The 25314-nt window shown below is 42.4% G+C and overlaps 1 protein-coding gene across 1 annotated transcript in view; it reads left to right on the top strand.

Annotated features, from left to right (window-relative positions):
* SH3PXD2A (SH3 and PX domains 2A) overlaps positions 1-25314 on the top strand; it is a 176028-nt gene that overhangs the window by 135318 nt on the left and 15396 nt on the right. The window contains exons 6-7 of the mRNA XM_008946908.1: positions 13722-13835; positions 17939-18022. Of these exons, the coding sequence (XP_008945156.1) occupies positions 13722-13835; positions 17939-18022 (198 nt within the window). The remainder of the gene's footprint in view (positions 1-13721; positions 13836-17938; positions 18023-25314) is intronic.

The raw sequence follows: 25314 nt of genomic DNA, 5'->3' as shown, positions 1-25314 counted from the left end.
GGGAAGCAGGTTAGATGTCTATATGATAATTCCCCAGATGCTGGTGGCTGTGTTTCTGGAATAGCCCCCATACTGTAACTGCACTATGAATAAAAGCCATGTTCCTCAGAATGAGTAAAGGTTATTAGGCACAGCACTGGTGAGCCAGGTGGTGTAGCATTAATGGCCTGTGAGGCAGAAGAGATCAGACCAGATGTTGAATCTCCTTTGAATCTTCATTTTCCTTCAGCTTCAAGTGTGGCGAGTAGTGGCATAGCTTTGAGTTAGATTTGTTGGTCGTCTGCCAAGATGTACAAACCTTTTGTAGGGCAGAGAATTAAGCCCTTAATTTTACCACTATGTGAATCTAACTTCCAAGTTTCATTGAACCAGTTCCTATCACTGTTTGGAATCTGAATGAACTTGTTCGTTAGCAGAGTAGATAGGAAAGACTTCTTCCTTTACAAATAAAATTAGCAAGTTAATGCTGTGTAATTAATGCTAACTAATAATTCATGTGAACTACTGCCAGTGTGGCGTGTGGCTATGCCCAAAATAAGCAAACAAAAAAGCTTGTTCTGTGCTCCCAGTCCATACTATGTGTTGGTACCAGGCAATCCAACTCAATGACTTACATTAGCAGCTGGCAACAAATAGGCTGGTCAAAGAAAGCATGATCTGCATGAGAACAGCTTGTAAGCACAAAAGAGCTGCACTGTATCTTATCATGGGATTGAGGAACATCAGGAAACAGTTTTGAACTTTCAGAAGGTGCCAGTTGTTAGCCAGAAGATTGGCCAAGAAATTCATCAAGGAACTGAACAGGCTTTGGAAGTGGCTCCCCTGACACCTGGTATTGAAGGTTTCTGCATAAGTTAAAAGGAGATTTGGAAGTGATGTTTGTCCATCAAAAAAACCAACTGTGTAGTCTTGGTTGCCTTCTGCAGGCTGCATTGCATAGTATTTTGCTGAGCTGGAGTCTGAGACTTTGGGGTGTGTGAAGAACCCATGCAAATAAGGAAGGGGGATATATTTCTCTGAAGTGCAATGGGAAAGCCCCTTCCCCAGCAGGGATTTAGCAGCTACGGGAGTGTGTACTTTTCTTTCTCCCCAGGCTGGATTCTTTCCACTCTATAATCCTTGCTCACAGTGCTTGGGAAGGAAGCGTGCCTAGGAAACTTCAATTCATTAGTCATCCTAAAATGTGCTGGTAGTCCAGTTGGTCTTGCTGGAGGTGCGCAGTTGCATGTACTTCACATTAGTATTGCAGTGAACTCCAACTTACCTTTCCAAATGTGCACACATAGCCACTAAATAAGATGTTTTGGAATAAAGTTTCAGGCCATATAAGCTTTTGTTAAACTGTAGCATTCCAACATCATAATTAGTGTGTCAGCTAACAAACCTATCCAAGACTTATTTACTATCCAGGTTGGTTTATATTGCAAGAACCACACTTCTGTGATCTCTGTTTTTTTATAGCAGTGCCTAAGGCCCAGCTGAGATTAGGCTCCTGTTGTGCTAGACATTTAGGCCTTGTCTCCAGAGAATGGAAGCCTACATCAGGGACAAAGGAAACACTGTTCAAATTTGGGTGGTGGGGGAGGGGAAGGGAAGTAACTTAAGACTTGGAAACTGGGGAGGGAGAAACTCCTCCTACAAAAAGAAATTCTGGTTTTCAGGTCTCTCAGAGAACCCCCCAAAAAACTAGGCTAGCTCCCCAGCAGCAGGACCATCCTCTTTATCAGTTTGTGGTGAACATGCAGCCTCTGTGTTCCATCACTGACCTTTCCCAGAGTACTAGGGGAAAAATCAATGCATTTTGAGGAAAGGAGGGTGGGGGAGTGGGTGAAGAGGTCATCAGTCTGCCACCAGTGAGCTCCTGAAAGGCTGCATAACGTCTGAGCTCAGAGTTTTTTGTTGTTAGCATCAGAGTGATTGGGCAACAGAGTTGCCTATGCAGGGAAAGGAGGAGGTACACGGAAAGTGTAGCAATGGCAGCAGTCTGGCCAGGTGTAGTTACAGACAGTCCAGCATGTCCTCTTTTGGTAGGCTTGTACTGGGGAGAGGGAAGGGTTTACTCTTGTATGCATTCATAGGGTAAGCTTAAGTGACTCCCTGTTGAAAAGATAAACACTACGTCTCTATATCATCTGTCTAACAGGTTTAGGTAATCCCTTACTGTGCTGCTTATTTATTTTAGATGGTGCTGTATTGTATAAGCATGTGTTTGTAATGGAGGGTCTAAAAATTTCAGATTTTTTCCCAAGGACGGCATTACTCTTGCCCTTGTTTCATGGTTGATTTATTCCTAATGGAAAGGAATAAGCCTCACAATGAAATATATTTGTCTTAGCTCTATGAAATGCATGGAGATTGACAGCTCTTTTCTGTTTCACATCGCTAATTTCCATTGCTAATCTTTATTTGGCATCGCAAGATCAACTTCACTGGTTATTGTCAGCAAATCTGTACTTACCTGCTCTGTTTTTGATGAAGCTTGAAGAGACAGAAAAGAGTAGGAAAAGAAAAATGTTTAACTATTGGAACTTTGAGTTATTGCACACTTAATGGTGCTTTCCTGGAGGCAAACTGGCATCTGGGGCTGCCAGCAACCCAGCCTTTCTCTACGAAGAAAACGTTAATAGGAATGTTGCTGTTGATGTTCCCATAGTGCAAGACTTACTCAGTGAGGTGTTTCTAGTCTTTCTGAGTCTAGGCTGCTTTTCCAGTCTGTAAGGAGCACCAAAAGCTAAAAATAGTCTTGAAGATCAACGTTCCAGCTAAGACAACCAAGTGATCTGACGGGAAATCACATCCTACTACTATGTAGGAAAAACCCTGCAAAGATACTTAAGCAAAGTGTGTAGTCCTCTTATCCAGAGGCCAAGCCAGAATGAGTAGAAACAAGTGCTTCTTTACCTGGCTGTGTCCAGAGTACCTTCTGGAGTATAAGAGCAGTGCTGCCTTTTTTTTGGTGGGGGGAAGCATCTTACCAGAGGCTTATGCCTCAGTAATTTTCTTGTATTCACCTTCTTTTCTTACGGCGCTGACGCAGCTTTTTGTTAGAGCTGGTGGAACCAGATAATCCCAGTAAGTCCTGTGTGCTTTTTTTGAAGTCTGTGTGGATAAGCTCTGTTTCCCCTTTCTTAAACTTGGATGTCTTCTGTTTCCACCTGCATGGGCTGTTCTCACTCACTGAATCTTCATCATGGATAAAAGTAAAAGGCAAATATTTTCCCTTTTTTTGGTTTTTCATAATCTGGTCAAAATGGAACCAGATCAGCTTCCAGCTAAACGAAATATAGACATAAGACTAAGCTGCTAAATTTTAGAGAAGCCTGAAAAACTCTTCAGAAAATACTGAATTTGGTTTGTAATCCCTTCTAGGGATGTCAGTGATAACTACTTGCCCATGTATGTCCTTGTTCGGTACCGTGTAGTTTGTTAATTGGCAGCCTGCTAATGCACTGGCTGCTCTCGTAGCCTGCTATTCATCACTCTGGTACTCATTTCCGAAGCTGTCATTTCCTGCAGCCTTGTGCAGGCAGCTCTTTGAGGCTCAGCTCCCGGGGTCACTGCAGAAACACAACTGAAATGGAGCTCAGGAGAAAGCACTGAGGCAGCGCTGGAGGGAGAGCAGAGCATTCGGTTTGGCTTTCATCAGTAGTTGTGATAACATGCCATCTGGGCTACAATCTTGCCAGACCTAGCTAATAAATAGAACTGGACAAAAGCTGTATTTAGACAGGAGAGCTTCAAGGAACAGCCAGGATATGGCAATGGCAATGGCTGAGATGGTTATCTGAGCGCTGCAAAGTGGTGCTGGTGGGCGCACTGTACTGAGCACTGGCAAACTGAGATGTCTCCTTTCCTTTAGCAGGGGTGTTGTGGTGCAGAAGGAGCCCATAAAAGCTGTTTGTAAAAGGCAGCATTTTTAATCTGGTGCTTCAGATTTTAATCAGTTGTGCTTCAGACTGAACTAATGTCACTGGTTGCTTTATCCTCTGTTTTCTGCTGGATATAGTATAGCCTTTGTTCCTTGCTCCAAGCTCTTGTCCGGTGTTGCTCTGTTCTGTCCTGAGATAACCAGTCTTCCACGGAGGTGGCACATGTATTTTTCACTGAAGTATGGAATTCCTGTATGATTTTGACTCTAGCACCTGAAGTGCTGTTTGGTATTCTACTAGGATTGCTCCTAATCCATAAGTCTTTTTCCTGGTTCTTTGTGGTTTTGGGGATTTCCCAGTAAGCAACTGACACCACATTCTCTACAGACTTAAGAATAAGAAATTAAAACAAAAGTGACTTTTGACAATCTGTGCAGGAAGTAAATATTGGCTGTTCTCTGCTGCCTGTGAAGGCCATTTCCTATCAGCTGAAGCTGGGGGTCTGTAACTTTTTTAAACCACTAGGAAGTAATTTGTAATCTTTGGACAAGATTACTATGAGGCCCAATTGAAAGCTTATTCATGTTTTCCTAAAGAAAGCTTGGACACAAAATGTGTTTGCTTTAAGATTAAGTCTTGTGAATGTAAAGGAAATTACTTGTGAGCTTGACTGTTGCACTCTGTTGGCTGACCACAGAAAACACAACCCTACAACTGGTAATGACTAATAGAGAGTCTCCGTTGGCTCCTAAGGCTCCCCATGCCCCGTGGGGTGGAAAGCCATCTGCATGCTTTTACTGTAATCGGTTGTTCATGGCTCTGGAAAATCTGCTGCAGGAGCTGGCTGTGCTGGTGTAGCCTTTCTGAAGGTGGTGGGTTACTCATCTACTGCCATGGGCTGGGTTTGCCCACCTGATTTCTTGTCTATCCTGTGCTGCATGCTGGAATCCTCCTCTGTCTATGCCCCAGCCAAACCCACTTCTATTTAGGAGCTCTTGTAAAATATGGATTTCTGTAAACATGTTGCCTACAGTATCACTTTGGTAGGTTCATTAAAACCTTGTCTCTAGAGTTGTGAGCTTTTAAATGATTGGCTGCTGGAGAGGAGATGGGCAGACGGGCTTTACTTTAAGGAGGGTGGGAGATAACCAACAAATCTAAATTTCCTACTTGAATGACATCTTCCTAACAGCACAAGTGCTAAAGGAGATGTAGGTCAGAAATACTTTTGGAAGTAGAACATGAAGGACTCTGGGTTGTAATCAAACATGGAGCAAGGCTAATGGCCAATGAACTACATGATCAAAGCAGCTGTACTGAAAGATGTTAGCAGCAGTCTGTATCCTCACTGGTAAACTTCTGGGATCTACTGAAGTAAACTTTGGAGAAAGGGAAAGAAGAAAGGAAAATACTGTCCAGTACCACTTGTTGATCATAGAGACTTGGTATACATCTTTTTATACTGGCTGTTAATTCTATATGCTCTCTATCAGCCTTACCTTGTCTTTTGGTTACTAAAATCACAGATTTCATCTATGAAAGTTGCATGTTAATCTATCACTTTCCAGGAGAAGAAAAGATTGCAAGAGGTGAAAATTGACATGTAGTGTGAGACAGGAAAGCCTGTTTCCAAGCAGATCAGGTGAAAAAAGGAAAATCTGTGAGCAATAAATAGGTATTATCTGTAATGAGTGAGTTGGTGCTATGGGTTGGATGGCACAACCACGTTGGTCAGTATACCAGTACAAGTCAGTAGCCTCTTGAATGCCATTGGGCTATGGGTGGACCTTATTTCACTCCAATTACTGTACAGTACTCAGCATTCACAGGCTAGCAGCTGCAGCCAGGCTACTTGTACAATAGAGTATGCCCACCTAAAGATAGCTTTGTTCCATGTTGTGATTGATGAGATATTTCCTCTGAGTAAAGAGCTCGCGCGCGCTCTCTTAGTTTCTTTCGTTCCTATATTGAACAAAGGCTGTGATCTGTAAACATGGTGGGCTGTGTGGAATGCAGCTCACATTGCACAGACAGTTTCACCATTAGGTGTTCCTGAAATCAAGTAAAGCAGGAAGGGAAGGATTAGTTTAAATTTATTTTTAGAAGGCATTAGGATGTTTGAGCCTTAGGAAACCTTTTTTTTTTTTTTTTTTTTTGCAACTTTTTGGGGGTTGACTGGCCTGTAGAACCAGCTGACTTCGTTGCTTTGTGGACCCCCTAATTTCAGTGGTCTGGGGATGGTGGCCAACACCTTGGCCTGGTGGCTATGTGGGTTGTGGAGTTGGCTGTGGACAGTCTTAGCAAACAGTGCTTTCCTCTGGTTCTGTCCTGGGGAGCCCAGAGTACTTGACAGTTTAGGGGAAGCTAGTGACCTGGAGCATGATGGGATTTGATCTCAGATTTACAAGTGATGGCCAAGACTTTTCCATTGCTGTTAATGTAATAAGTAGTGCATTTACTCCCTTGCTTTAAGAACACAATTTCTGCAATTTGTACTGGATTGTATGATGGCTTTGTGGATGTACGTGCCAATTCTTGCAAACGTGTTTGGCAGATTCCTTCATTCCAGCTGTGTCAATACATAAATCTGAGGTCCTTTTTTCAAAGAAGGAGGGGAAGCCCTTGGGTAACAATTGGTCCATAGCAAATAGCTGCAGATACAGCACTTGGAGTCTGTAACTACCAGTTTGATTTACCAGAACCCAAAGATAAACTGTGCTTTACGTGCACACACACACAGAGTCACAATTGTAATAAGAGATAAATAAATATTTTGCAAAACGTGCACCTCTAGGGCTTCTCACCTACTAGCTTATAAGATTTGAGCTAATACAGTAATGTGGTATTTCCTAGTTGTCTGACACTCTGAATATCCATCGTCTCTACTAGTGATGTAACCTATAAAGCATTAGAGCTGAGCCGTATATTATCCAGTTTTCTCTTTTCCCATGAACTTTTCCCATGTTCTGAACTGTTTTTTTTTTCTCCAGAAGTATGAGGAAACATGGTTCCAATCCCAGTAGAAGACTGGGGTAATACATATTTGAATGCAGAGGTCAGGGTGTGAATTTCCACATATATACTTGTGTGTGTTTGCATATAATGTGATGTGAAACAAATCCAAGCAAGCTCAATGTTTAAGCCAAAATCTGAAATGCACGTTTGGACTCTGTATTGAGCACTTATGTACACACCTAGTCAGCTGTGTTTGGTCCAGGAAAAACCTGTGTGGCAGCAATAACTAGGATATTTGTTCATGTGTAGCGGGCCCTCTGTGCCAGCCAGCTCTGCAACCACAGGAACTAGAGTACAGCAGCGAAGGGCTATGCTAATAGCACAGCTGAGAAGTCTTCATCTACCATGCTGCAAGATTAGTAGTAGAGGTGGAGGAAGACAACAGATTGTAGGAATTAAGATAGCAAATCCGTAACCATATAGACTTGAAACAACTAGTTTCCTTACTAGCCATTCATTGTAGAGAACTCCCGTCTTTCATGTTACAGCACCCAAACTCTGGGATTCACTTCTGTTTTCCTTGACCCTCGGTAACACCTAAAGCAGTGCAAGGAATGCAACTCCCTGTGCTGCTGCCGAGTCCTATGTGTTTATAGTTGCTGTCAAATATTGGTGGACAACAGCAAACTGTGGTCTCAGCTCTTGGCCTTTTGTTTCAACTTTTAGCCCCACAAGGGAGGGAAAGAAAAGTGTTTCCAGGGACACTCCACGTGTGATTTGGGTTGTCAGCATTCCTAAGTGATGCTCTTAAGTTTGGGTTCCTACTTTTGCAAGGACTCCTGTGAATTTTAGTTGAACACTGGAGCAAAGCACAGAAGAATACAGCTGTTCTTCCTTCCTTTTCAATGTGTTTTCTCTTCACTAAAGAAAACTATTCCTGTGGTTTAAATGTTGAGGGAAGGTTGCTGAGCAGAGCATAGCCTGTGGCTGTGTGAAGGCTGTTGAATGGTAGTCAGATGTGTGAGTTCTAATGTGTGTCCTGTCGGGTGTTGTGGGGTTGGTACCAGGAGCATAAGTTTTCCTTATTACATTTCAGATCTTAAATACTTTCTTCTTGAGAAGAGAAGCTTCTGTTCTATACCAAAAAAAAAAAAAAGGGCACAAATGGCAGAGTATTTGTATTTATAATTTTTCATTCAGCTTTTAAAGCTGGGTGGGGGGCTTTTGGGGTATTTCATCAGCAAATTAAAAAACCTCTTAGAGTTAAAACTCACCACCTCAAGTTACTGCTTATTTCTGAATCCCTAAAGCAGTACTTGGTACCTAGAATGCAACTGCAGTAGTTGCAAGCAAGGAAAGAGCCTTCACTCTTGTCTGTCCCTGACTGGTCTCAGCTGTATAGGGCTCCAACACTTTGCAAAATGAGGGTCCTGTGGGAAGTGGAGTTACCTGTGCACACCATGCTCCCAGCCTGTAGCTCTAGGACATAAACTGTTTGGGAGGGTCATGACATACGATTGAGCTGAAATCCTAATGTGTGGCCCAGTCTGCTTTGGGAATGGTGCATAAAGGCCTGTGAACCTGTGCTGTGTTCACGTAGTGTCTGTCACAAGTGCATCTTTCTCCCTTGAGCATGTCTTCGAGCCACTCTTCCATCTTTGAAATGAGACAAACATTGCCTCGTGGTTGAGTGGTGGCTGCAGTGAAGTCTGCAGTGCACACAGGCTGGGAAACATTATGTGTTTAAAGATGAAAGCTGCCTTTAATTTTTCACCAACTTGAATAATTCATCCTGAGACGACAGCTTTAGTCTGCTGTGCAATGACTCACACAGACTTCTGTACCCTAAACTATAGCCAGCTCCATGCTAGGAAGAGCTCTCGCATAGATCTCCATGTTTAAAAGAAAGATGCCTCTTCTGTGAATCGTAAGGACAAAATACTCAGAAATCAGACACTGGCCTTCATACAAATTCAGTGCTTTCAGCTCAACATTTGGCTTTGCCAAATGTGTGGGACTGAAGGAGCCTTGTTACAGAGAGGAGAACTGGCATGTACAGTAACAGTGTCTAGCAGCGTGTGGACACCATAGTGCATTTTGAGGAAGTGGGTGTGAGAATATGCTTACTGCAAAATATCCCTATTGCAAAATGTTACTTCGGGTGTCTTTGTATTCCCAATTCTGCATATTCTTTGGAGGTCTGACTGAGGCAATTACAACTGACTTCACTGTGTGTATCAAATATGCATGTACTGTGTGGGAAGAGCTCTGGAGGGGTGGAAAAAGCAAGAGCCTCTATCTGTGCAGCAATGCTCTTACCTTAGCTAGTTTTTAGTGAAGCAGATTGCATCTCTGAAGGGAAATAACCAGCTGTTGGTATGAAAGGTCTCGGTGTCGAGTCTGGAGGTAACCTGATTGCATCTAGTACTGCTTTGTAGTACAAATTAAGATGTTGGATCAAAAAAAACCCTCAAGAGGTAGTTCCAGGGCAGAAGGATTAAAAGAGAGCAGTTCTCTGAAGCCCAAAGAGCACGTGTCCAATGTATCGGACTACCTCTCAAGAGTCTTGGAGATAAACCACTCAAACAGCGGAGTGTTATTTAAGTATTTGTTTAGAACAATGTGTAGTCCACTCATGCAGGACAGATTCCTGTTGCGTTTTGCAGTGTTGCTATGTTTCTTGTTTACTTTAGTTAAGCTCGTAAATTGACAATTAAAGTCTACAGAGAAATTAATGGCTGAGTGAATAAGAAACCAGTGTTCAGCATGGCCCGGCATTTTTTTAAAGTGATTTTGTAGCATTTTACGATTAAGCAGACTTCAACAGGAATAGCTAATTTTCCTGTATGTGTGAAGAAAGAGACAATATTGAAGCATGGATGGGTAAGGATGCATGTAAAAATAAGCAAAAGTTGTGTAAAATAGTTCTTCAACTGTGTTCTACTAGTTTCCCGTTATATGGGTTGTGAATAACACTTGCTTAATTCTTTTGCATTTTTAAAAGCTGTTTGGAGAAACAAATGGAAATACAAGCAAGGGCATGGTTTTTAGATTTTTTTGTCATTTGTTTATTCTCCAGTGTGACCAATCTATTTTGCAATTGCCATCTTGCTCTGTGTGTTTGACAAGTGGAACCTTCCATCTCTTGCCAAGTGTTGTAGCTCCATGCTGAATATGCTTGAGAGTTATCAGAGCCTAGATGGGCTGTGAGTGTAGAGATGTCTTGGCTACTGCAGCTTGCGATGCTAACCCAACCAAAGGCACAACATATGTGGGGAGGAAATGACAGTCCTACCTTAAAATTTCATATTCCTGGATTAGTGTTAAGGCAGGATTTGTAGTAATGCAACAAAGCTCAAGCTGAGCTTGGTGTGCACACAGTGGCCACAACTCCCTGTGTACCTTCTATGAGGCTCAAACTCCCTTTGAATCCTTATCAGAGATGGGGGCTGTTGAGTCTCAGTCTAGACATCTATGCCACATGAGCTTTAGAGTTGCATTTTGATGCCTGGGAGATAGGAGCATCTCTAAGGGTTAACTCAAGCTGTAGAGCACTGCCTAATTTTTGCAGATGGTGTGAGTGCAAGAGTGAACCTCAGACTGGCTTGGCAGTGCACAGAGATAACTTTACATAATTCCCTGCAGATGTTGCTGCAGAATGGTTTTAATAATGAATTGTGAAGTCAAGCTTGACTCCAGCATGGAAAGAGAACTCAAATGCAATTTTTTGTTCTGTGTTTCAAAAACAAGTTTTCTAACAATGTTTCTGTGATGCACTGCATTGGGAAAGATGGTAACAGAGGGGACGAGATAGTTTGCACCATTGTAAGCCTGACTGCATGCAAACAAAGGCCCATCTGGCTAACTTGTCTGCAAACCATGAACCCCCATGAACTCGGGAACAGGGGGGGCCAACACCAAATGGCGGTTACCCTAATGCTTCTAATGAGAAGATGGTACAGAGCAAGTGCTTTGTGATCAACAGGGCAGAGTTCTGCAGTTCATGGCTGTCATGCATTGACTGCGTTGTGGAACTTGTCTGTGCCTCAGCCGTTTTCTGCTAGGAGTTTGTCAATTCTTGTACTATGCTGTAACTTCCTTTCTGTAGGGTTATGGCTTAGATGTGCCATCATAATTCAGATTTTCACCTCATGAGGAATGAGCTGCCTCTACAATGTCTACTTGGATACCATATGAGCTTGCACATTGTGCTTTTGAGTATCCATCTTTGACTTCTCTGCTGCTGGAGGGTGCTGCTGGAACTTTCTCAGGCTTCTCAGTTGTTCCCACTGTTTAAGTAAAACACACTTTTCTCTGTGGACACGCTAGTCCACTGAGTTGCATTAAAGCCTTTCTTTTGTTCTTCTGTAAAGCAAGCTTGAAATGAGAGATGAGAATTGCAGAGCAGGGGCTGTTTTTTTCTCAACCTGGACAGATGCTGCTGAATCCTCAGTAGTTCTAGAGGTTTCTTGTTTATACTTTTACCATTGCACATAATTTATAAAGGAAATCTTTAGGAAGAAATAATAACTTTCATGAGCCGTGTGATGATTAGGAGCTTTAATCTTAGTGAGAATCAAAGCAGCTTAAAACCTCACTTAGACTATTAAATGCTCTGTCTGCACATTGCAGTGGATTTGGTTGATTTACTTCACTGTATCCTACCTCAAATGTCACTTGACCCACAACTAGTACATGGGAGCCTCTTTGTAAGATCAGTGGAGTTGTGAGGTTTCTCTGCTGAGCCTGTTCAGGAGCTGGGAATGGCATTGGGGCAGCACAGTGATATGGGGGAAGCATGTGTGTGCATGCCCAGGAGTTGGGGGCAAGGGGTTGTCTTTTAGCGGGGAGCCCTGGTTAGATGAATGGAGGAAGGCTCAGCTACCCTGTGTCCCCAAACACAAGACCTTAAACTCAGCTCTAAGGCCATGATTCAGCTCAGTGAGCCAAACCAGAGGAGCTGTATTGCAAAGTGAGCTTAGCACTGGGCTGGCGTCAAGGCTGTGTAATCCAGTCCTCCAAAGATGGTTTTACCATGGTTTGAATTTGCCCCAAGCATGCATTTTCAGTGTAGGCAAGTCCTTTTGTGCAATTGTTTCATTTCTTTCTGAGGAAGAGTTTACATAAACTATTCCAGTCTAATTGATATCAGCTGAAAGCCAGCTTCTGACATTTTGTGCCTAATTATAAGTGTATGTTACACTGTGTTTGCTACCCATGTCAATACGTTACTAGTAAAACAAGGAACAACCATGAAGATGTGTTTTTGAAACGGTCTGGCAGATCCCGCATGTTCACTGCTGTGGGCTTCGTGGCAGGAGAATCCACCTCCTGCTGAGAGGGAATAACTAAATTTAAACTTTCCAGCCATGAGCCTTGTGAAGCAAAGTTTCCAGTCCTCTGCTGGGCCAGAAAATGGAAAGCCATGTCTGAGTCTTGAAAGTAAATAAATAGAGCTACCTAGCAGCTGTGTGGTGGCGAGTGAGGGGTATGTTGTTGGGGGCACATTGTCTCCAAGCCACAGGCCCCAGGGAGGAAAACGAGGGTTTGTAACTACCATCCTCGGGTAAAATCTTCCGTGACACAATTTGGAACAAACTCGAGTGACTTTTTAGCATGAATACATGAGTATTGTTTCAGCTGATTTCTCTTCTTTCTTTTTTGTTTTTTTTTTTTTTTTTCCTTCAAAGGAAGTTGCATGTTGCACGGCAGCAGAGCAGGGCTGCAGCCTCCTGGCTGTGGGAGGGCTGTGTGGCTTTCAGTCAATTTGGGACATTGCCCCACCATAAAGTAACATTTTTTGTGCCATGTCTATTGACAGAGTTGGATTGTCCCTGCCTTGAGAGTCTCGAGAGTCTCCTCTGAAATCTGCTAGGTTTGACAGCCATTGAAGTCTGTAAAGTGTTCTCAGGTGCATGTACAGAAATAACTATGTTCTCAGCTGCCTTTGGGGAGGCTGAGAGACTGGTATTGAACAATAGTATGCTTTGTCCTGACAAAGCAGCTGGCATTTTTGGGGGTAGACTGGGAGACTATAGAAAATAGATATGGTTTACCTGCTTGGCTATATCGTAACCATAACCTTACCTGAATGGAGCAGAATCTAGTTGTGTTCTAGAAAAGAGGCAAGGATAGTTATGGCTAGGATGCATTTAACCTGAAGATGATTAATCTAGAACTTTATTAATCCATCCATGGATGTGGCCTAACATTTGTATCCGTATCATTGGTGAATACTTAACTTTTTTGTAGATAGTCATAGAGTCTTGGATGTTCAAGTGGGAAGGCAAATAACTGGTACTTATGGCCTGAAGTCACATTTCAGTTAGCTTTTCTCTTGTATTTCTGTTCTGTGCACTCCTTTCCAGCTTCCCAAGATACTTAATTCGGGTCATGTTTGTTAAACGCTGGCTGTGGTGACAAATGCTCTAGAAATACTTTTTTGTATCCTGTTATGGAATGTGTGCTCTTCTACCAAAGTCTTTCCTATCACCATCTTTCAACTTCTGCAATACCTCATGTTAGGATTTGGGTACTTTTGTGCGATTTCCCATAAGTTGACATAAACGTGTGTAAACAAAGCACTTGAATAATGTCAATGTACATGTTGCAAGAGTTGCTTTGAGAAACTGAATTGGAGAACTTAAATCAAGTTTCTTTAAATAAATGTTTGCTCCATTGTAACTTTCGCAACATGAGGCCTGTCTGCATCCTCTTTTACCACTGTGAGACTCTCTGATAAGAATGGTAGAATAGGACTAAATTCCATCTTCTAGGAGGCTGCAGCATAACTGAAGCCTGCACCAAACCTGCTGACTCTGTCTCACCTTCTCAGTAGCATCTTGCTATTCTTGTTCCCCTTAATGTTGACTGACAGCTTTTGCTTCTTTTTTGTAGGCTGGTGGTTTGTGAGCACAGCAGAAGAGCAGGGCTGGGTCCCTGCTACGTACCTGGAATCCCAAAATGGAACCAGAGATGACTCTGACATCAATACAACCAAACTTGGGGAAGGTATGGAAAGCTTTTTGTTATCAAGGGGGAAATGATATTCACTTGCTTTATGCTTTTTCCCTCCTAGGAAAACTTTGAAAACTCTTGGTGCCGCTTGTGGCTGTTAATCCAGTGGTGTAACCTCTTCTCTCATCTTGTGTCAGTAAATAAATGGTTGATGAAGAAATTACAGTGAAGTACCATACCTGTAATCCCTTTGAGACCAGCTTGAGCTGTCAGCGCGACAAAAGGTTCAAAAGATGAAATGATGCTCATTTTAATACCCTTGAAAAGCATACAAACAACTCGCGTGAAAGTCCAAGCAGTATGTTCTGGTAGAGTTCTTAGACCCTCATGTCCATGGAAGGAGAGAACTTCCATGGCATGTTTACAGAAATTATACAAGTAAGAGCTTTTACTTGGAAGAAGATGCTTGTTAGAGCCACAAGCCATTAAAAGGAGTAAGATTTAATTTTAATGGTTGCTTCTCATTTACAATTTGCTTCTCATTACTTTTTTTTGTCCTTAATTAATCCTTGAAATTAGTTTCACTGCTGTTTGCTGTGGTCTGTGATTGTGTGGAAAGGTATTTTTATTTGGTGTGGTCTCATTTTATTAAAACTGAAATGCCATTTGTCATGTACATGTATTTAGCTTTGCTGTTTTTTGGCTAGAGACGCTTAATTCAGGTTCCAGAAATGGAATAGTACAACCTCACATGTTCCTCTGTTCCATTATGAAAGACTAACCACATCTTAATAGACTTCTCATGTAGCAACTGTGTACAAAGGACACTTTTATGATTATTTGCTCCATTCTAATGAATTTGTTGCTAAATTTCTAGGTGCTGTTACATAAAATGTATATGGAAACTCAGCTGACCTTTCTTTAGCACAGTCAAGATGCTTAGAGACGTGTTGGGGTGACCATCTGCCAGTTAAGATAGCACACAGGCAAAACACAACTTTGTGCTGAGCCCCAGGAGTGACATCTGTGGCTTATTGAAGTCTTTGGCTCTGTGACTTATTTTTCCCTGCTCAAAGCTACCCATATCCTGGGTCACTTGGGGTTTTGAGACAGACTGGCTGTAGAGTGGTGGGCCAGGAACCAGTCTGGTATGATGCAACATCTTAGTGGATGCGAAAGCAGTGAGCAAAGTTTCCCTGTTAGTAAAGAAAAAAAAATATATATACACTGCTCTTTTCCAAAAGAGTGAAGAATGCTTTGTCTATTGGTCTGTAGCTTCCTCCCTTTTCCTGACCCTAAATATGGTGCATGCTCGACAGCATTATTGCTTAAACTGTTTTCACTTCAAGCTCTCCTCTGTCTTTCATATTGCCCTTTGGAGTGTACTCTGCACAAGGCTGTTGCCATACAGCAGCATTTTTTGGGAAATGGAAAATCCATCAGATGTTCCTTATCTTTTTCTTCTTGTCCCCCTTTAATCCCTGACACTGCTCTCCACAGCTACAGTCAGCAGTCATACTCCCTGCCTTACTCCAAATGCAGATATGCTGAAACCTGAGACTGTTCTTCCCTTTCAGTTCAGTTCCATCTCAGTGACAAATCTAATTGCATTACCTCCACAGCTGCTTTGATGTGCCCCAGCTTTTGCTTGCTTTTCAGCTTTGTTTTACGTTATTAACCACATAAGCTGAGACTTCTTTTGTTCTTTGTTCCCCTGCCCTCCTCCAGTTTTTCTTTACTTGGGCTTCTCCTAATAGTTATTCCATAAGAGAGGAAAGAATAACTCAGATTCACTCTTTCAAATAAGTGTATAAAAGTAAAAATACTTACACAGAAAACTTGCCAACTCTGTCTTGGTAGGCAGGAGAAAAGGGCTCCAATGTAACTGAGGAGGAAGACACTGGAGGCTGATTAAGTGCTCCAGCGCCTGGATTTAGAGTTCATAGAACTTTCAGAGCAACTCCTGGAAATGCTGTCTTCCTGCAACTGAGCAATCTCTGCTCTGCCTAATTTGAAAAGGTAGAGACACTAAGGTGGGGAGTTTTTTGCTTTTTCTGTCAGCCTTTTGGCTCTCTCTGTTTACGATAGCCCCAGAACAAGTCCACAAAAGTGGCAGACCCAAAGGGCTACTCTTTCATGACAGACCCTTGTAGAGATAAGGAGGTGCTGAATGCTACTAATAATGCTGCCTTTGCATAGCAGTGATATTTCCATGTGTCTCTGTTTAAATAGTCTGTTCTCTGAGAAAAACAAAAGTGCTTCCTCCCTGCATCTGAGCCTGCACAACATCTTTTGTCAAGATGAGGGTGGACAGCCAGCTGCTACCTGAGCCTGTGTTTAGACCAACACTGTCTTACAAGGCTTGGAAAACATTCAGAAAGCAATCTAAAGAAACATTTGCAACCACAGGAGTTGTTAAAATAAACATCTTTAAATGATGTCTGGAAAGATTTAGGCACTTGTTGATAAATACCCTTTGTGGTGACTAACTGGCATGACTAAGTCCAAGTTTGGGAAGCAAAGTGTGAGCAAAGAGCTATAGGTGATTGCTTTGTGACACCTGAAGCAAATTTCTGCTGCTTCCACACCCCTCCTTCCTGCAAGCCTTGAAGTTCGATATCTTTCATTTCTTGTATAGAAACCTCCTAATGTGGGCAACATTCTCTTACTGAGAATTTAGCTTCTCTATCTCTCTGCTATAATCTGTATGTCTAGTGAGGTGTCCTGTGTTGCCTCCTGTGTAACGTGTTTAGCTGGCAGCCTAATGTCTCATTGATTTGGAGAAAGCCACCAGGTTAAACCACTTGGTAAGAAAAACACTGCCAGTAAGGGATATAGATGGCTCATTTTCTGTGCCACCGTGGTTCTCCGGAGGAACGCTGATTTCCATTAGCCAAAAATGTAGTAATCTATAAACTTAAAATCCAGCTCCTCTGAAAAGTTTTTGTGGTTCTTTGGCCCACATGGGATTAAAGGGGAAGTACAGAGTACCACAAACTAGACATTGTGTCTATTCAACAAGACTCACCACACCTCCACTTAAGGAGACTAAGGAAGGTTTAGGCCTTACAGCAAAGGAGAAATTGAGGAGAGTGAGCTGACTGCAGATGTCTGGTCTAAGCCTCTGACAGATGTAAAGGTCAAAAAGGCAAAAGCCACTTTTGGGGGAAGTATTTTTTTCACTTGTTCAGCTAATCGTTCCCCAATCAAATAATTTTGCTGTGTCTGATTGTATAAAGAATGTAGTTCTAAAAGACAGTAGTGTCTGCTCGCATGAATACAAGGGTGTGTAACTGGAACCAAGTACAGATCTATGTATGTGATCCATAAAACAAGTGGTGTCCTCTGTGCACAGCTGCTCTTAAAATGCCATTTCCATAGGTGTCTTGTCTTTATTTATATTTTGAGCATAAATTATTGTGTCAGTGTGTAACTAATTCTCAGTTCTGGCTTGTTAGCTTCTTGAGCCTGCTCAATAATTGCTAGGTTAGTTTTTTCCTTATATTTGTAATCATTATATTAGAAGTTTGGAACATGAGAATTAGTTCCGTCAGTGACTGAGTCACGTTGCAAGCAAGGAGCCATCAGACACTTCACTTGGGTTGTTCCTGAGTGCTGCTTTTACAAGTGAACTCACGAGAGAAGCTGCTTTTTTTTTTTCCTTACTCAGATTTTATTTGTAGTGTGACAATTTGCTTAGAGAGAGTTTAGAGCACTATTGGGTTTGATGTCATATGCAGTAGATTGAATCCTCCAATGATCATGCAGCCTAACTAGAAAACACAACAGCAATGATGTTGATCTGTCCTACCACTACAGCCTCTCTGGACAAGTTATCTGCAGTTGTGCAGCTGATTGTAGGGTGTGTGTATGATTTTGTTGTTTTGTTTGGGTTTTTTTTTTTTTTAAGGAAAGCCAATAGTAAGGGTGTCAATTTGTGACAGTTCTAGGTGGTCCATGTTACTCAGGCTCAAGAAGCTAACTTGTTCCACTGTACTATATGAACTAAATGAAAACATCTGCATCCCACCTAACCCATTCCTGCTTTTTTTTTACAAGACCAGTGCTTTTAAATGCCATGTTTTGTTTTTACCCCTCACCCTCCCATCATTTTTTTTTCTTTTCTGTTTTTTGTTTCCATTTGTGATCCAAACTAGTGTCTAAGCGACGCAAGGCTCACCTGAGACGCCTGGACCGGCGATGGACGCTGGGCGGGATAGTCAACAGGCAGCAGAGTCGAGGTGAATTCAGTTTCCTATGGCACCAGCCCCTAAGGGTGCACCCAAAGCCGTGCTGCAGCTTCGGCTGTTGTGCACTGGGGGCTGCACCTTCAACACCTCTGGTGGAGAGAGGCCAAAGCTCCAGAGTTTAGATGTGGATTTTGACAGCTTGAGGGTGTATTGAAGCCAAAGTGAGGGACCCCAAGAGCTGAAGGCTGATGTCTAAGGGTAACCATGCAGTCTGACTCCTCATGTTGCTTGGGGAAGCTCACATGTGTTTTAATTTGGGGTGTATTCATACTCAGTCTTTCCTACCTCAGTAAGGATAAGTGATACTTTTAGGGCTGTTAAAATGAGAAGAGTGCCAAAAAGCCATAGTCAAAGATGTATGTACTGGAAAAGTGCTTGGTGTAGAAAGATGAGAGTTACTCCAGTTTTAGTCCTCTTATCCTTGCAAGCAGTGCTTGCTACTAAAGACAAACTTATTCAGAACTTTGGGGGGTTTTTGGCATCAGTCCTGAGTGTTTAAGCAGCTTTTTTTTTTTTTTTTTTTTTTTTCTTAGCTTTGCTGGTCTGACAGGGAGCATGGTGGGGTGGGGGTTACGCCTCATCTTCTGAAGCTGTGTTTGAGTAGTGTCTGGGGAATCATTCAGGCCAAGCATTCATCCAGTGCATGTAAATCATGTTTTTCTGAGAAAAGGTACCCCTTCCTATCCCCTTTTCTTCTTCTTGCAAGATTGTCCAGATGTGGTATTTGTTGCACTTTAAAAATCAAGGAGATGAGGGAAGCACCATTTGCACCTCTATGTAACTTTCAGTTAAGTTTCAATCCCCTTATTGTGGGGATGGAACCAAATTTAAGCACAAGAGAAGTCTTAGTTGAGGAAAAGGTGCTTTTTCCTCCTAAGAAGAGAATGTATTTTTAAAGCAGCAAATTTATCTTCTCCTGTGCTTGGTAGCAGTTCTATGTGTAGACTTCTGTGTGTCAAACACATAAAATTTTACAGTGACCTTTTACCTTTCCCTCAAAGTATTATTGAGGAAACCAAAACAAGAGGGGTGTTCTTCCTAATGTAAACTGGCACTACCCTCAGAAGACCAAGTCTTGCTTCCCAGCCACCAAACACACCCTGAAGGCACAAAGAAAAAACAAACCCCACACTCATAAGCACATATGCTGGTTTGTAGAAAAAGAATTTGTGCCTATTTCTGAGCCCAAAGAGTTTGGGAGCTACTTATCTTGCATTGTCAGACTCTGCCAGATACTTCCAGGCAATTTAACTGGGAGCATTTCTGGGAATCAGTTTTCTAAACAATTCATTTATTACAGATGTAACATATTGCAAACAAACCTCCATAAAATAAGAAGACTGCATGATTGGTCCCTTAGTGTAGTTGACTGGTAAGACTCAATGACCTAAGTTCTATTCCCAGGTTTTCCCTCTTGCACCCTTATGCCTACCATCTGTATGCGTCTTCTCCAGACCTTCCCTCTGACCACTGTCAGATCATCTTCCCTGGCAGTCTTCCCTACCACAGGTGCCCCTAGTCTCTTCAATCCCTGCTCCATAAGTTTCTTCCCTATTAGGCTCAAGCAATGCTGGGGTTTTGAGTGTGTTGGAGAATATGCTTTATCTCAAACTAAATCTCAGCACTTGAATTTGGCACAAACTGCAGCATCTCAAGGTTTGGGGCACCAAACTGCAGCATCTCAAGGTTTGGGGCACCCTCCATAGCTGAGCTGCTTTTATGAGCTCTATCCAATGTATTTAAGCCATAGCTTGCCAGACTAGCTAAAAATAAGCTGTTTAGTGTCATCTGAAACAATAGGTTATGAAGCTCTTTCAGGGACAAGGTCATTGAAAGTAACAAAAGTGATTGGAGTACTTGGAGACAGGGACAGGCTGGAGACAGAGGCTTCATCATCCGGCATAGCTGTAGTCTGTCCAGACATCTATGTCCGCCACACTGCGGTTCTCAAATGTAGGAGTCTCTCTGGGCGTTCAGGCCACTGTTCTCTAACAGATCACAGTTTATGTGAGGTCAGGAGAGATTGTTTCTCCTTTCTTTCCCTCGCAGCCCAAAAGACTCCTAACAAGGCCAAATTTGGGTGGGTTTGCGCTGAATTGACAGAGTGCATGAAGTATACACATGCTTTCTGCTGCCAACCTTCAAGTCCCTGCTCCAAAGCACAGAGCTAGAGCTGCTTAAACAGGAGATTGCCAGAATTGTTCAATGAAGGCAAAAGAGCTTCCCCTCCCCCACTTGGCCTCTGTCTTGGAAATAAACTCAATTAAACATTTTGGCTGAAATTCTTCCCACCCAGTGGTGCTCTGCTTGAGATAGTCCCTGCTGTTGGAAGGATTAGCTCTGGGAGTTCACTGGAGTTTAAAAGCAAGCTCTGAAGGATGCTTCCCGTTATATTTATACTTAGGTACCACTGATAAGCATTTTTACCAGCTAGGTCTGTGATAGAATAATTTTAAAGCCAGAAGTGAAGGAATTAAGTGTTGTTTCTGATAGCCAGGGTTTTCAAAGTGGATTTTAAAAACACTGGGAAAGCTTGAATGTGGAAGGGAAGGGTGTTTGCTTCCCTGTCACAGACTGCCTAATGGGGGAGAATTATCAGGGGCAACATTGTCTTATTTCTACCCCAAAACCATTTGAAGAGGCTAAGCACCCCTGAACTTGAGATATTTGGGAGCAATGTTATTTGGTCTGTGAATAAGAAACATGAAAGAGAAATTATTGAATACCATGGTAGTGTTCTTTTTTTTTTAAAGCTGAAAAAAAAAAAAAAACCTGCAAAGAGAACAGCTGTAGTCTGTTTTTGCAAAGAGAAACAGATGACATTTGTTGCTGAACTTTTCTCTTTAAAATGGTCTGTGGTGTGCCCAGATCTAAGAGATTACATTGGTTTCTGTTTCTTCTGTAGCTGCAGAGCTTGGGGGTTTTTAAATGTTAAGTGTTTTTAAGTGTGGTATGTTTTCTAAATGTTTGTATATACTTTACAAACTCCAATAATACAAATATGGATTGTGAGGAGAAGCCTGAATGGTTATAGTTTTCCTCAGTCCTGACACTTGTTAGACCTGCAAGCTGCAGAGTTCCTGTTCTCTTTTACTGAGTAAAATGCTAATCCTACACATGCATTTATTTGGAACTTCCCCTGGAAGAGGATTTTAGGATTGTTTACAGGCTAATTTCAGGAGAAGTCATTTGTGCTATTTCAGTTTGATTGTGGAAAGTGGGGGGTTTACATGCCTGTTTATATGCCAGATTTCTGACGTAAGTTAGTGCTGCTTCGGTTTTGTGCCCAACAATTTCAACTGGAGCTGTTACAACACAGGAAAGTACTTTAAAGTTCTTCGTATCAACAGCATAGTGACATAGGAGCTGAATTTCTGTCAAATGAGCCTATTATTTAAGAGTAGCTGCTAGCACAAGAAATTTGCTATGCAAAGCAAGTTAAAGTTAGAACTTAGAAACCATAATTTTTCCTACTGCTTGCCTAACAGAGAGAAGGAGCTTGATGGGGAGAAATGGATGGGGCACAGGATGAAGGCAGCTATGTAACCCAGTGGTCTTCATACTTGAACCCCATCTTGAGTTGGTCTTGATACTTGAACCTTTTCTCCTAGCCTGGGTCAGTCATTGTGCAGTCAGTTTTCTAGCTATGGACAGAGCCCTCGATCAGTGGTGGTAATTCAGCCTGGCTGGTGTGCTCATGCACTCTTACCCTTCCACCAGAAGAGTCCTGCATCCCACCAGAGCTGCTCTTTGGCAGCCCCCTCATTACTCACAGGACTCTTCCCTCTGTTTTCACACTTTTTTTCCCACTTGTTCTTGATGCTGGAGAGAAGTTTGTCACTTGCAGCAAAAGGCTGCTTTGACATGTTGTGTCAAACCAGCACAGAAGTAGCTTTAGTCTTAGTTTGTTCTTTCTTTCTTTTTTTCCTTTTTTCCTCCTCCATGGTCCAAGGAAAGTAGTAAATGTTTATTGCCCCTTGCTGTTTGAAGAAAGTACGTGCAATACAGAACTCTTCAGAAGAAATGTCATTACTGTTCTTTTCTATCTTCTGGCATGAGGTTTTCTTTTTCTTTTAAGAGAGAAAAAAAAAAAAAGAGAGGGAGGGAAAAGGACAGTGACTGAAGAGCTCCTGTCTGCAGATGAACACGTTTGATAACTGTGGACAGTTATTTTTTTTCTGCTGAGTGTTTAGACAAGTAAAACAAAGTCCATGTTGAATTAATGCATTGCTTTCTGGAACAGTGAGACTTTTTCCAGAAGCGGGTCTGACAAAGGGGTGGTGGAGTGGGGGAGGGCAAGAGCAGACTGCTGACTGAGGGGAAAGTATTTTGAAAGAAAATTCTTCTGTGGTTTGGAAGATGTAGGTTTGGAGCGGTTGTATTTTGCTGAGAAATCGTTAATTGGCTAATTTCTAGCCCAATTCCTCCCTATCCCCACCCTACCAGCATATCAAACAAGGATGGGGTCACAGAAAGTTGGGGGCATGTACAAACACCAGCTGAGCAAAGGAAATTAATCCCTGACTTGGTTGGCTCCTGAAGTGCTGCAGATAACTTCCACATTTATTTATAGAGGCAGAAAAGAGCAAGCTTATAAAATATAGGTGAAGGAGAGGTATGCGAAATGGGGTGCCCAGAACTTGGAAGCAGAAACTTAAGAGCATTGGCCGTTTGCCTAGAAGAGATGAGACTGATTATGCAGGGCTGGAAACGTGCATGGTATTTTAGCTGCTTAAAGGAAAGGTTCCTGTCCCAAACAGTTTGCAGCCTAAACAGAGAGAGAGAAATCTGTACATCAAAGGAGCCTGGGCAAGTGGCAATTTGGCATGCGTCTCATTACTACCAAAAGGTTTTTCACAGTGGAAAGTGATATTTATTTGGTGTTTTTAAAGGTTTTTAGAGAAGAGCTAAAACTAAGCTTGTTTGGCAAGGCAGGAAGTCAGGGTAGGTGAGGCTTATTTTAGAGGAAAGATTTGAGAGTTTCAGGTTGATACCATGGAGGAGGGAGTCTACTCAGCTTGATAAGACATCAGAAGAAAGGAAGAAAGGATTTGAAGGAGTGGGAAATCCAAAGGGAGCAGAACACATGGGGGTGCGTGGTGGGATACTAAAGCAAGGCACAACACACAGGCTTGAAAATTCATGATGGAACAGCTTGAATTGGGTGTAGACTTGGTTGGAGTGTGGTTGAAGTACCAGAGTGCAGTTGTGACAAGAGCCTGTGGCAAGAGCAGTGTGTTGAAAGGCTGGGAAGGGAGCAAAGGAGGCAGGAGGTGGTTGTGCAAAAGAGGCTGAAGGGCCATATCAGGGCTGTGGCAGTGAGGAGCAGCAGTAATAGAGGATTTTGAAGATGCCAGGGAAAGGAACTGTTAACTTGGTGGTAGACGAGGAGGAATCTGAAATAACCAGTGCCAAGGGGATCGGGCAGATTGAATAAGGAAGATTTGGAAACTGCTACTGAAGCTCTATGTTACAACTTGAGCAGTAAAACTGTAGGTCTGCTTTCCTTGACCTGACAGTAAGTATAAATCCAGACAGCCAGAGGAGGGACCAAACTGCTTTCTCAAAACACCTCATAACTTTAATATGTAGTATGTGTGCACAGACACGTGTAAAATCTGAAATTCTGCTTTGACAGATGGGATTGGAGGAGCCTCACAGACAGTCACGTTTGGTGTCTTGCTCTGCTGGACAATTGGGTACAGTTCCTTCAGGAACAGATGGAGTTTCATCTTAGCTGTTCTGAGTTTTTTTTCTGTGGGAGAGGTGTCCTTAACAGGTCACTTGATATGGAAGATGCCATGCCCAATGCCTAAAATTTCCTTGAGATTCCCCATTTACTACTAGACAGAAATACAGCAGGTAAAACTAAAGAAAACCTATTTGGGTATATGCTGTTTCAAGAGAGTAGGATGGAATGAACACATCTGCTGGCTCTTTAATTACAAGCTGCAGTCCTACACAAAAGGGAAAAAACAAAGCACTGATGTCATGGGCTGTCATTGTCCAAGAATAAATCTTATTGACGTTAAGTCCTCCTAAAATTTAACAAGTTAAATGTAGCATCCCTAGCTTTTCTGCAACCAGTGTGTTATATCATAGCCATTGAACATGGTGGGTGACACAGAAGAAATACTTCAATCTCTACTACACAATGACTGCAAAGGTGGCCTTTTACTACTTGATGGACATTGCCAAAGTCCCTACAGGTCATCTTGCTCTGCTGTAAATCATACAATGGTTTAAGAGCTGTATTATAAAGCCTAGTTAGGCAAAAAGTTGCACTTCATTAAGCTGCATCTTACAGTGGGTGGGAGAAGACCTGTGGGCACTGAAAATATTCTAGCCTGGGTTTAGATCAAGTTTCATATGGGTTACTTTGACTGTGCTTCCAGCAGTCTCAGAAATAGGTGTCTTCCATCAAAATTAGGTAAAGCAGCATTGAAACTGGCCTGGCTTAGTACAGAGAAGAGTTTTACACAGGGTTTGTGGTGCCACCACTAAAAAAGCTAGTCTCACCTTCCCCAGCATCTTCCCTTCTCTTTCATGCTTGTCCAGGCCTGCAGTGAACCAAACCACACTTAGGGTCATACTAACCTTTCTTCCCTTGGCTTCAGGTCCATCTGATGATAGACTCATGAACTGTGCCAGGAGAAGTGGTAGGTGTGAGGCAGGATGAAGGAAGAAAAAAGGAATGGTCTCAGCTACTGCAGTGCTAGGCATGCATTCAAAAACTGTTCTTAGAACAGCTTTTTAGTTTTGAAGCTCTCGCTATTTGTGTATAGGAAAGGCCTCAGCTTGGCAGAACACTTATGTTACTGTAGGGGCACTAAATGGTTGTGTTGGTTTGGGTTTGTTTTTTTTCTTTATTCTTCTAACAGCTATGGAAAGGCATTAGTTGCCTGTGACTTGTAATTCTTGAATACCACTGACTTCCTTGCACCAGGTCTGTTGAAAATAGCATGGCTGTGTGTATCTGTAAAAACCACATACTATACACAGCTGTACTGCAGGGCGTTGTGCAGCTCAAATGCTTTGTCCTGTGCATATGCACACCTCCCAGCTGGACTGCAGCACCCTGTGCTGTGCTTGTTTTGAGGAAATCTCAGTTGTGGGCTGTCACAAGGACATGGGAACTGTCCTCTGCTGTGCACAGTGTTTTACCAGTGGTCCACCAGGATCTGTCTCGATATTGTTGTAGTCCCAAGCCTAAGGAGACTTTAGGTAGAACCACAGTAAAATAGAAGCGTGCCTTTCTTTGGGGAGAAGAGGGAGAAGAGGAA

Source organism: Merops nubicus, unplaced genomic scaffold (genome assembly GCF_000691845.1).
Source record: "Merops nubicus isolate BGI_N331 unplaced genomic scaffold, ASM69184v1 scaffold16739, whole genome shotgun sequence".
NCBI lineage: Eukaryota > Metazoa > Chordata > Aves > Coraciiformes > Meropidae > Merops > Merops nubicus.
This window is presented reverse-complemented; position numbering and strand designations above follow the sequence as displayed.